At 41.2% G+C, this 13670-nt stretch overlaps 2 protein-coding genes across 6 annotated transcripts in view; both read left to right on the forward strand.

Moving 5' to 3' along the window:
• The window catches only part of LOC119649762 (regulating synaptic membrane exocytosis protein 1), a 692290-nt gene that overhangs the window by 91849 nt on the left and 586771 nt on the right, over window positions 1-13670 (forward strand). For 4 of the 5 annotated variants that reach the window (XM_038052056.1, XM_038052057.1, XM_038052059.1 and 1 more), the window contains exon 3: window positions 6107-6140. The exons of the other annotated variant lie outside the window; for it this stretch is intronic. The gene's annotated coding sequence lies outside the window, so the exon portion shown is untranslated. The remainder of the gene's footprint in view (window positions 1-6106; window positions 6141-13670) is intronic. 5 annotated transcript variants of the gene reach the window in all.
• On the forward strand, window positions 5309-5785 carry LOC119648500 (keratin-associated protein 6-2-like). Its single transcript, XM_038050267.1, has one exon. It carries the CDS (start codon window positions 5309-5311, stop codon window positions 5783-5785), a length of 477 nt encoding a protein of 158 aa, XP_037906195.1.

A 13670-nucleotide genomic window follows, 5' to 3' on the forward strand; every position in this document is an offset into this window, starting at 1 on the left:
GCATTGGCATCGAGGTGTGAAAGGCTTCATTCTACTGACCTGTTGGTAAAACTTGCGCGCCTGGTGCGATTTCTCCCTGTACTTTTCGAGTTGATAGACCTGTTGGTTCTCTCACGATTCCTTTTTCCTTCTGTGAAGCCGCTTTTCGTTTGCCCGAGTTTGTGATAAGTCTCCGTGTGTGCCCGTGTTCTTTGAGAATGCAACATTACTCGGTAAGCAGCATTCTTCCTTTCCGTTGCTAACTTACATTGATCGTCAAGTTAGCCGGAATGGCTCTTTTTGTGGCCGTATTGAGGGTAACGTTCTTCAAGTGATTGTGAAATACATTCGTAGATGCTTCATCTGCAGCACTTATGTTGACTGCGGTTATTACGGCATCCATTTCCCCCTTATATTTGAATTTGGTTGAAAGTGGTCCCGTCTGGAGAGGTCCATGTATGTTTGTGGACCGCCTTCCGAGTAAATCAGGTATTTCCAACAACCACTTCATCTGAAGCTGCTAATTGAATAATTTCCAGTCCGTTATCATTTATATTTTGACGGGAGCTGTGGGAGGCAACGTATTGTCTGAATAAGGGTCCCTACTTGACTGACTTTGATGTCATATCTGGGACAGGCTTCGAAGATTGGTTCTACTGCCTCGTAAAAGGTATCCTTTTCCGACTTTGCAGTCTCCACTGAGGGGCGTGAATGTTAATGAGGCTTATATTTCAAAATTTGCCTCGCAAGCGCGCAGCCGATAACAGCAGGTTCCATTTTTGGGTGACTAAGAAACCTACTCCGAGTACGTGGTTTACTGGAGAGCCGCTATAATATATGGTGTATTGGCTCTCCTCCAGGAAACCGGTTCCTGTCCATCTCCTGCAACGCTATTACATCAGCCGTATATTGGGACTGGACATCGGCTAGCTGCTAAGCAGGATTTGGCCTGTACAGAAAGCGCACGTTCCATTAGAAAGTGCGCAAATCGTTATTCAATTGTCGTTGCTGGGTTCGTCGTTGTATAGTCAATCCTATCCGAGGCTCCTTCCGTGGCTTCGTAACATCGGTTTTCCATGTAGGGTTGTCAGCCCTACCCAACCTCCAAAATAGAGGACTAGTTGGTACAATTTATCCCGTTTTCAGGCTCAGGAGTCTCGCCTCTATCCTTCTCAGTCTGCAGCTTTTCGTTAATAAAGAGCTCCCAGCGGTCACCCTCTGGAGGTGGAGATAAGGTGTGGTAGTAGGGCTGTTGGTGGGTACCAATCCACAGTTCGCCCTGGGACCTACACTACCCTTTCACCTTTTGACTTATCAAAGCAAAGCTTTTAAATATATGGCTTTTTCAACATACTCTCCCCAGCTGAACAAAAAGATGACAAAGTCAAAGCGCACTTTGACGATTGCCTGGAAAGACTATACGACTCATTGCCTCCAAATTACGTCAAGATGTTGCTCGAGGATTTTACCTCGAAGGTTGGAAACGAGGAAGCACTTCGGCCGGAGGGCACAGTCTTGATGATGAATCAAGTCTCATTAATTTCGCAATTGGCAGAAAATTTGAGGTGAGAAACTGTTACATCCTATTCTCGCGAATTTTACTCGCAAGCCTATAAATGACACTTAGTATGGACTTAAACGCACTATCAAAACAATGGCAGAATAAGTGGTTGGATATGAATTCTAGCGCCGAGGAAATAATAATAACGAAGAGAAAAAATTACGAAAATCTCGGACGAGCAGCTAAGGTAAAAAAAAAACAAAAATATTTTATCGAAGAATTGAAAAAAATTGACGACAACATCACGAGCAATGTAGTGAAGAGCATTAAAGGTGAGTATCAATGCAAAACCACCTTTTATAAAAACAAAAACGCAGGAGTCATCGGGGACGAAGGTCAATCACGTGAGAGATTTACTTCAAAGATCTTCTCAACCCCTCATACGCAACTCAATCATCAGAACACACAAGAACAATGGTCGAGCAGAATGGGAACATTGAATCACCAACAGTTTAAGAAATTGAGTTAGCAATCAAACGTCAAAAAATAAACAAAGCGCCAGGAATAGACGACATTCCCGCTCAACTCATCAAATCAGATGGTTTATGGACCGCGAAAGCTATCCATAATTTCGTTCTTTCCATCCGAAACCGGGAACAGATCCCGTAAAAGTGGTCAAAAAGTGTGATATACTTTATCCAGAAAAAGGTGACAAGTTGATATTTGACAATTCCTTTGTGCGTCGTATAAAATCTTGACGAAAACTCTAGACAGAAGAGTAAGAAACTACGCCGATAAGATGATTGATGAATAATAAGGAGGTTTTCGAAGATCGACACTTGACTAGTTATTTACGGGCAAACAGCTGCCGCAAAAAAGCAGGGAATTTAACATCAATATTCGTTTTGAGAATGAATCAATGTCCATAAAATATTCGGAGACCTCAAGCGGGCATATGACAGTATTGACCGAAATGTACCGAACAAAGTAATTCTCGACTTGGGAATTCCAACAAAACTGGGAAGCTTTACCAGAATGATAATGTCCCACACAACAGCGCAGGTCATAGTCAATAAACATCTGACCGATGCGTTTGAGGCGTATGTTGGATTAAAACAAGGAGATGGACTTGAACCTCTACTGTTCAAGCTGGCACTGGAACAAGTTATACGAAAGTTGATTATGGACACAAATTGCACGTTGCTTTATTAGCCCGGCCAAATCGTTGCAAATGCGGACGATATGAACATCATGATGCGATCTTGCACATCAGCAAAGAAGTTATTCATAAAACTCCACAAAATAGTAAACAAAGTTGGTTTTGGAATCAACGAAAACAAGAGGAAAATTATGCCGCAAACTAGAAAAATAATGCTCACTAGACACAATATAACGAGTGCAACTTAGAAATAGACAAGAGGTAAGGCAGGGTCTGATGAGTTGCCTCCGCCCTGGGCGAAACCGTCAGTTAACTTTTTTGACGGACTCAGGACTCCCAGCATCCTCAACAAAAAATGGTTGGTGGTGGCAGCATCTGTCCGTCGTTTCCAATTAGTGGGACCTCCAACTCGCTGATATTTTGGTTGTTGAGTTCAGCAAAGTATGCAACTCATTGTTGCAATATGCGATCCGAAATCAGGATGCACGTCGAGGTGTATATGGCTTCATCATGTTCATTTATTAGTCAAACTTGCACGCCTGCTGCGGTTGCTCGCTGTACTTGTCGAGTTCACTGACTTCTAGGTTCTCCTTCCTTTTTCTGTCTGTAAAACGCTTCTCTGACGGAGTTCGGAATGGGCCTCTGCGCATAGCCGCATTCTGTTATTCCGTTGCTACCCTACATTCATCCTTCCGACTTTTTTTTCCCAGGTGGTATCAAATATGTTTGTGGTTGTACCAATGGTAACGTTCTGCAAATGGTTATCCAAATTATTTGTCGATGCTTCATCTCGTCTGTTAACTTCAGCTATTGCGGCATCCATTTCCCCGTTATAGGTGTTATGGGGGACGTTGTTCGGGACGGCTTTAGTACTCATTCTCACTTGATTGTCAAAGGAGATTTTCGGTGGTGTTGCAATTCGAGCCCGGAGCACCATGCCAATGAGATAGCGATCCGAGTCTACATATATTGGTCCCGCTGTATGTTCTGACATTCATCAAGGCTGAGAGGTGGCGGTATTCAGTTTGGCTGAAAGTTTGTTTGTGGTCCGCTTTCCACTATTAGCTGGATAATCCGCAGTCCGTTATCACTTGCGGCTACGGTCTCCGTGCGCAAACAGTTAGTACGTTTTCAGTCCTGCCCGCGGCTCTTTTCGTTGTTTCGTAGCTTCTGCTTTTTGTGAAGGGCTGTCGGCCCTACCCAATCCCCAACCTACAAGAGCAGTTGGTGCAATTGGTTCCGTTTTTAGGCCCAAAAGATTTGCCTTCATCTTTCTTGGTGTGCGGCTTTCCATTAGGGAAAAGTCCCAGCGATCTCTACGTGGAAGTGGAGATATGATTTGGTAGTAGAGTTGCCATCATGGGTACCAATCCACGCTTCGCTCTGGGCCCTATGATACCCTTTGACCGCCCGTCCTAGCCTTTGCAGACAAAACGTCTACTTGCTAGCTTGCATTTTTCCTTTCAGTACTCTACTTCTGTTCCTTTTTCGTAACACGCTTCACAGCCGGGTGTGCAGGTTTCTTTTTGGGCAACTATGAGGTTTAGAAACTACTCTCCGAATTGTCATCATGTGCGTCCGCTGCATATGTTGATTTTCGCTTCCATCCAAGGAATATCTAATAACCTAGATCGGTTAACGTGGCTAACGTCGTGCCTCCTGGCTTCCAATTCAGCCAAGGATTCCACCCCGTTGGGTTTTTGACAGTATTTCTTTTTTGTAGGCTGATCGATGGTAGACGAAAGGTTTGACTCCCGGAAGCTTTTTCTTGGCCATTGTGGGCACCAGTCCTCTCTGCAGTCCACTGCTTGACCCCCGTTGTGGAGTTATTACTTTATTGTGGATGCTAATTTCAAGAACTTCAATTATGTTATGAAGCAAATTATGTATAGGTATATATGTATATTTCGTAGTTATAGGGACTCAGCCAATTGTGTATAGGAAAGCATATAGCTAATTTTACAACCTACATCATTTCAGCTTCGTGCTTCTATTTAAGTTGTACTTAGCCACTTATACCCGATGGACGGATATGTTTGTTCATGGCTCCACTTTATTCTGTCCTGAGTGTCCACATAGTAATTCCCTTATATGTCTAGATAGAGAAATTTTTATGGGTATAGCAAGTAAACTTTTTTAAGAACTATTATTTATGGTTGGGATTTTCTCTCAATAGCTTATTAAGCTCTTCTACGAATTTCAATGACTCAGGAACCTATTACTGGAAAATATTCTAATCTTGACCTCCGTTAGTCAACTTGAAAGCTCAACTCTAACACCGACTCCATTGAAGTTTGCCTAGTATTCGCGGAACTCGGCTTGAAATAGTATTCATCTAAGGCTATTATTTTTGGGTTTTTCTCCTCGCATTTGTGATAGCTCTTAGCAGGGAAGCTAGACGTAATCGTGAGTGATATATGTGTGGTGACATGGAGAAGATAAGGGGCATCCACATTGATATTCACAGCGCAATTGTGCGTAGTATGTATGTATAATTAAATGTTATACGGCGTTAGCTGGTAGGTACGAATATACGGTTTTGGTAGATCGATATAGCCGCAGCTTAGTCATGCGCCATGAGCCAATATATAAATATCAGTTGCAATTTGTTCAGCGACATCAGTCACTCTATAGAATTCTAAGTTAAGAACCGATCGACCGACAACAAGATGAGAATCCTCATTTGTTTATTCGCTTTGGTGGCTCTGGCCTCTGCAACCCTTAGCGGAGGATACAGTGCAGGAGTCGGTTTCGGTGTAGGAATCGGTGCAGGCGTCAGCGTCGGTGGAGGATACGGCGGCGGATACGATGGGTACAGAGGAGGATACAGGGATTACGACAGATACCGGTATAATGGATACGACGACTATGACGGATATGGTGGTGGATACGGTTATGGTAACCGGTATGGTCGTAGATACGGATACGGTAACCGATACGGATATAACGGATACGGAGGTGGATATGGCGGCGGAGTTAAGGTAGTCAAAGTCATTAAGCCATCGTACGGATACCAAGGTGGATATAGTGGCGGTTACGGCGGTGGTTACGGTGGCGGTTATGGTGGTAGTTACGGTGGCAGTTACGGAGGTGGTTACGGAGGAGGTTACGGCTACGGGGGTGGATACAGCAGCAGTAATTGGTGATTTTTAGGGTTTTCTGTATAAATTTTTAGATAGTTGTAAATAAAATGTTTATTTAAATATAAATATTTGTGTTTATGAGTACACACTTTTGTTTTAATTATGATTCCATGAGTTGCAATACCTATAGAACAAGGAGTTTGCAAAAAAAGATTTGATATGGTTTCTTTGTCGAATTGTTCCACGTAGTTTGGTTGTTTGGTGTGTTTCACGGTCTATTTAGGTTTTAAAGTACCGCTCTGTGAAAGGCTTCCACAGTTGCTTTTGTTCTAACGACAGCGATAATTACTAAATTTTTAACATATTTTTCCTCCCGTTTTTCAGGCAATAGGATAGAAGTTATACTGGGAAGTTCAAGGTAATAATTGTTTTGCTATATTGTGATTGCTTGCTGTTCCAAAAAATTATTTGTGGTGTATCATACTTACAGCCGATAATGCTTTCCATTATGGCAAAATTTCGCCGGGGCTCAATGGCAGTACAAACATGCTGATATTCATTCGGTTGTTACATCATCGCCCCAAAAGTTAGTGATATTGGAAACGTGATAAGAATGATGCACTACTTTTCTAGTTTTCCAGTACTACTTGCAAATTTTTAGTTCAAGGTCATAGAGATGTTTTCTTAAAAAAACAATCTCAGTTACAACGCGCATTCTTCTGTTCTGATTGAACTGATAATACAGACATGTTTGAGGGTTGGAAGTTATTATAATGTATTTAACAGTCTGATGAGAATATTCGCTTCAAAGTTGTATTCGAAAATTTGTTTTTTAATACTTATATGAAATATAGGCCTAACCTTGTTCTCAGTGACATCAACAGCGATTTATTGTCAAGTTGAGATGATGTGGGACAGTGCTTTGCGTCTGCTGCATTGTTTCAATCCGTGTGTAGGAAATATATGATTACTTATGCATTCTGGGCACATATACTGGATGGGAGACGAAGTTTAAGTCTGTGATCTGTTAAACATTGTTTATTTCTATTGACCATTTATAAATACAATGGTTTATAATCGGGAACGCTTTTACATCATCTGAGAAACGCACAAGTAACCAGGATGTGCCAGTTCTTGTTACATTTGTATTTGTTTGAAAATTTTAACCGGTTATTGGAAAACCATTATTGGATGAACTTATAGGGAATTCCCACTTAATTTAAAAACCAGTCGGGAAACCGGAAGCTGGGCGCTTCAGGTATGAAAGGTTTTGTTTGCTTCTTCTGAGAGTATATTTGAGTATATTCCATTTGTACGTAGCCTGTAATGTATATGCATTTAACATGTCAGATTAAGTACTTCGGGTTGCAAATTTATACGGTAATGAAAAGCTGAGCTACTGTAACTTTGGAGATAATATGCTTCCTATTATATTTTATATTACTATCAACTTTTATAACTCTGGGATAAACTTAAGGGGGGTTTTACTCAATTTTCCCAAAAATATGGTAATATACTATTATTAATTTGAACGGATATCGATATGGAGAGTATTTTGAGGCCTGGACACCATATGGAAGCAGCTTCATGATTTTTTTCAAATTTTTCGGTTGGGTAGTGACTGAGGATGGGTCCGCTAAAGAAATCATTACTTTCCACCCTTCCCACTCCTCGCCTTTCTAACAAATGTCAAAACTAATACCGGCTTCCAAAGGTACTAATCGAGACCTTTCATTTGCTACCTTACATGACTATATTCGGTGAAACAAATTTTACGCCCCCCTTTTACATGTATGGGGATGCCCCCTAAATCTCAACGTAGAAGGATGTTACTCCCTGCATGTCTGGGCGTTCACAGGTCTCACCATCTTACCGAATTTCGTGTCAATCGGTATAGCCGTTTCTGAGGAAAATGCGTGTGGCAGACAGACAGACAAACAGACAGACGGACAGACAGACAGACATTGAACCTTAAAAATATCGTAAATACTATTGTTGGCTTTATTTTAGCAGATGTCGATGTGGTATGGTATTTCGATGATGTAATGATTTTCCGGATAGCGCGCTTCCAAGAGAGTCTGCACTGATGCAAATGTTCAGTCCGTGAAAGCTCCATTCGGTTTGCAATTTGGCTGACTCATCCCTTTTAAGGACTCAGTTTGGAAGCCCCACTTTCGTCTTGCAATTCCTTAAAGTACATTCTAAAGCGAGTTCATCAAATTCAACCAGTGTTCACTCTTATTGTTGTTACAAGTATGATTTAGAAGTCGCTTGATCGATTTATTGAAGTTTTGCAGTTCTTGGTTCCACCAAGTTATCATTTTATCGTGTTTACCTCGGGTGATATAGCAAGCCGATTTAAAGCATTGTAAAATTGTTCAATTCAGAGTTTCCAAATAATCTTCTATCATCAAAGGAGTCTTTAACCGCTTATGGAGCCAGACTTTATTGCCATGTAGTCCTCCGAACTTTTGCCAAACCGTTTTCCAAGGGTCCCGTCTTTATATTATAGTTTATTTACCCACGCTCAGATAAAGGAGGAGAGTTTGAGGGAACATAATTTGTGCTATTCACAGTAAAACAAAAATTAAATAGTGAGATCAGAGAAGGCACAACTATACTGGAGTTATTCGGCTATGCTAAATCTTACCTAATCTCGCTTACTTCAGGTCCCGAGAGGCCGGCCAAGAAAATGCATCCAACGCCGTTAGAAACAAAGCGATGGGAAAAAAGCTTTTTTTTGACGCTTGGACGTTAATAAATTAGTCCGAGCAAAACAAATACGTGTCTGCCAGCTAAATATTGAAATCGTCGCTGGAAAGACCGAGGAACTGGCTCTTCGGAAAAGGTGCATTGACGTCTGCGCTCTTCAAGAAACTCGATGGTTTGGTGCCAAAAGCTGTGACATAGAACACGAACGCGGTAAAAATGGCTACACACTTCACAATTTTGGTAGCCCACACACTCAATGTGGTCTTGGTATGGCCACTTTAGAGGGTTCCTCTGGTCCCATTAAAGAAGTCGAGTGATCCGGTCGTCAAGGCTTATGACAATCACCATTGTCTGATCCCACTATTCGACGACTCGATGCCGAGAAGCACCTGCAGCGTGCTTGCTGATGACTATATCATTACTACGGGCGATCTTTGTGGTGGTTATATGTGTGAAAAGGCAGATAGCCAAAGGTGCCATGGAGGAAAAGGCTTTGTAGCGCGAGATGAGGGAAGCTAGTTTATAGTCTAATTGACAAACAGTCATGACCTTGTGAATCTTCCTGCATTTTATAATGAGAACGCTAAAGCGCAAATCAACTGTATTTTCATAAGAGGCCCACATTTTACCACCGTGACTGACGGCGAAGAAATTCCCTATGGGACCGTCGCACCTCAACATCGGCCGTTGTCATTCGAACCAAGCGGCCGACAATATAGCGTGAGGAACACATTGGTTCACCGCGTATTAAATGCTGTTGACTTTCTGAGAAACAGGAAGAAATGATCCCACTTAAGCGTTAACCAACCATTAAGAATGTCGAAGAATCGCACAATTTAAAAATGCGATGCACAAAGCGGTCTATGCAACCGTCGAGGTCACCGAGTCAGGTAAGCTTTCTATCAACTCAGATATCTGGCTTTGAATGATAATGTTAAAATGAAAGTCCGTAAAAATAAACGTCTGCACCGCAAGTTTCTCGCCGATAAAATGCTTTTCAAGAATACAAAGCCAAGCAAAGGAAGCGATCGCTGTTATTAGAGGGATTCATTACAAATATCTAAACTAACGCTTTAAGAAGCGTTGCCGTTTCACCGTGTGTAATAGAACTCATCTAACATGTTCTACAGCAGCACCTTGTTCCAAAAGAACTCGTACTCCTGGTTAATCATATCAAAACCGCTTCGTGTCTCTGCCGGTGTTCGTGAAAAAAGCACCTTCTCACCACTTTTCTTTGTTTTTGCTATGGATGCTGTCACACGAAACATCCAACGTCCAGCACCACATGCATTGGTTTATGCGGATGATGTTTTCCTAGCGTCTAATAGCAAAAATGACTTGATTCCAAAAACGTGTTGATCGTCTCATGTAACACGGTCTCAGATTAAATATGAATGAAGCAGGATTTTTCTCGATCGACCCCTTTTAAACTGGGATTATCACTGTCAGTGGCGGTGACTTGTTCAGAACTGAGTGATTTAAATATATCGGGTCAATGCTATTAGCCAATGCGTTATGAAATTGCTTCATGCATTAACGCAACCTGGATGAAGTGGTGTTCCAGAACTGTTATTTTTCTGATCGACGTATCAACGAACGTCTCAAATCTAAAATTTACCGCAACGTCATCCGTCCTGTCGCTCTCTATGGATCTGAGTGTTGGTTGACTACAAAAGACAATGAACGATGTCCTGCGACAATATAAACGTAGATATGGCGTTGGACTAGCGGCGCCTTGATCACATCCGAAATGAGGATATCCGCGATCGTGACAAAATTGGGAGAAAAACGTCTTTGATAGTGGGGTCACATAATTCACGTTAGCAAAAATTCACTTGCCAAGATGGTCTGAACATCGAACCAACCAAAAATCCGGCCGAAACAACGATAGCTTGATACGCAGGATGGTATTTGAAAGCCTTTCGACTGCATTATGATAAGAAAAAGCAAAGGATGTTTAGAATAAATTCTAAGTATCTGAGGTGAGGCTTCGTGCAGCATCCACTAGTCTCAAATCAACTTTGACATCTGTCAAGTATAAATTATGAGGTCATTTACTTCATTTCCTCTTGGCACCCTGAACGTTGGAGCATATCGCGTGTTCTGCTTTATGGGATCAGCTGAAGGGATGAAATCATATATCTTCTCTCCTTTAAAATTACTTTTCTCTCAACAAATATGCCGATCGTTTGTGTTAACACCTAAACCTATTAAGAGTTCAAAATCATTTGATTTCGCATGCAATACCAGATCTATTAGTGCTCGCTTCGGTCCTTGCACGGTCGAAATTATCGAAAGATGAAGGCAGCTTGACGCTGGAGACAGAATTGTTCGAGTATGGTTGGTTTTAAGTAACGTAATTCGATATCAGCACGCATTCGATATCACACGGCCCTTGTAAGAGAAAGACATAAGGGCAGTCCTGCGACTTTCCAGCCTTGCTGACAGCAGAGAGGAAGAGGCTTTGGGCAGCCCCAAGTTAATTTGCCAACCTTCATGTTTTTGGATATAACTGTAGTCTTATATATGCGTAACAGCAATCTTATATATATAATAATAATAATCTTTGGCGCAACAATCCTTATTGGATCAGGGCCTTCAAGTGTATTAGAGCACCTCATTCAAGACCGTAACGGTGCACTACAGTATACTGTAGGAGTCAATGTGGTCAGCATTGCGCTCGCCCGAGATTATTACCCTGATTTGACTCAGGTACTCACTCATAGCTGAGTCGACTGGCGGTCCGGGCACAGTCTTATATATGCCACGCAGATTCATGGTAGCCGGTCTGGACAGGTCCGTTTCTACATGCCGGTTTAGGCCAGTTTCGTCCCCATCATCAGCTTTCTTTTCTTCTACTTCTACTGAGAGAGATGAAAGTAAAGTTTTTGGCAGGCCATTACTATGACTAGGTGGGGTGCCACATATGTATAAGCTAAAATAAAACAACTTGTCAATATATTGCTTATAAGGGTTTAATCAATTAATCAATCAATCAATATGGCAAGCTTTGCCCTGGAACAATGTATCGATGGCTTGATCGTCTGACCTTATGAGAAGCTCTGGGCTCGAAAAATGTAACACCTATGACCAGACAATGTAATGAATCCGCAGTCTTTTCACCGGCAGCTGGTAAGTCTCCAAAAACTTGTGGTAGTCAAGACAGTTGTTTTAGAAATAAAAATGGCCACTGAGATCTCCTTCAAATCGTGATTTTATCACTTCTAGAATATTTTCCCTTACAGTGTCCAGCTTCTCATAGAAATCCTCCTTTTGTCCATTATAGGGAATCTCCGCGACTGCAAGATTGCTGTCTATGCGCAGGAGAAGCATAATAATATAGCAACATGCAATATTATTATGCTGCTCCTGCGCATAGACAGCAATCTTGCAGTCACATCTATTTGAAATCGGTTTCAAACTGGAGGAACCAATTCGTCGTATTTCAGGAATTTGTGCTTATCAGAACCGTTTATGACATTTAAGGGAGTCGGAAATTTGTAACATTCTGAGATATACATATATATCTATAGATATTTGCTAGGTAACATGCTAAAAATATCTGCAAATTCCTACTATTTACCAACCGTGTCTTAATTGCTTAATACATTACGTATGAGGCACTCATTTATACTCTTGAATATTTGGATTCCATTTTAAGCTTTAGATGAAAATGTGGTTTTGCTTGTTTCCGGTAATTGGTTTAAAAAGAAGTAAATTTTGCAATTTGGTATAAACGCTTAACGATTGTTTTGGTAATTCCTGCAAGATAAATTTCTCTGAAAACAATGTTAACGGGGCAAAATTATAAGAACCAAACCGAATCCGTCTATGTCATATGAGAGTGAAGGTCGATTCCACTGAAGTTCATGAAGTAATACTTCGCCAGAATGTTATCAACTTTCACTCAGAGTAACAACAAAATAACAATTTTTTCAGCTTGAGATGATTGTGGACTTCTTTGAAATCTGCGAGTATATTTACGTAATAAACGAAGTATTATCTCAACGCTTATCCCCTGGGCTAATACAAATATGTTATGTTCTGATCGGTCTTGAACTCCAGAACAGATTCATTTTCGAGGCTCCAATTGAAAGATATGTGACTACGGCTGTTGTTGCTAGAACTCTAGATACTTTCCTTTTGAAAACCATTAAAATAAGTTGGGTTTTTCTTAATGGACTTTGTGTACATTATGTACATAACATAGCCCGGCGTGAACAGTCGGCGACCAAGGCGTGACGGAGCCCGAAAACAATTTGAATGAATCAAGGTAGGTTAACAAGGAAACATTTAGGAAATTGGTATTCTAGCAGCGGTTGCAGGAAATAAACACGCCTCTTAAAAGATGAAATCATAGCGTTTTTATAAGAACATGTTTCCGTGCAGATTACACATACCGCAGAAGCCATAAAACGACACATTTGAGTAATTATTGCGTCCGTTTGTGGTACAACGAGCTTCTACAATACTTTACCAGAGCTGGAGATCACTGTCACGTACCAGGCCGGTTAGTCAGTGTATGGTAAACAAGTGCAAGACGGCCTTGGGTATTATCTGCTTGAAAGCATTTCGAGAGTAAAATCAGTATCGCAATATTTCCATGGAGACCATGCTGACGAAAACTGACGCCAAATCATATGTTTCTAATGTTACTCCACCGCCTGGTGGAATTCCCCATTCCGTTGTTGACCATCTTAAATCTTCGGCGTGGCTAGTGTAGACATTAGCTCAATTCAGTGTCAGTTCTTGAAGGCATTGAATTAGCATCTGTTTGCTTGGCAGTCGGAAGGTGATAATTGAGAAAAGTTTGAGGGAAATGACTCCACGAAGGTGCGACCTCTGACTTGCTCTGTGTGAATGTGGTATCAGTATCGGAAAATCGATTCCTTTCAAACTCTCAAGATGCAGGTAAATTTCGCAAAAAGTGATGATAATTGAATAATGTCCAGAAGATACATGCGATGATTCTTGCGACAGAAGGCCGGTTAGAACATTATATACATCATATCACCACATCTTTGAGATAAGCTTTGGTATGCAACAAAATGGTTGCATTGAAGTACGTTGTTTGCCGAAAGGATCAAATTATTGCTCTTGCAAATACCATAAAAAGTATCGGAAACAAGATGAACAGTATACGAGACCCCTAATCGCACCAATCCGTAATGTTTTGTATCCAAACAGATGATCTGTTTATCGATTCTATTTAACAATTACGTCAGGTACTCACATT

The sequence above is a fragment of the Hermetia illucens genome, chromosome 2 (assembly GCF_905115235.1).
Source record: "Hermetia illucens chromosome 2, iHerIll2.2.curated.20191125, whole genome shotgun sequence".
In the NCBI taxonomy this organism is placed as follows: Eukaryota; Metazoa; Arthropoda; class Insecta; order Diptera; family Stratiomyidae; genus Hermetia; species Hermetia illucens.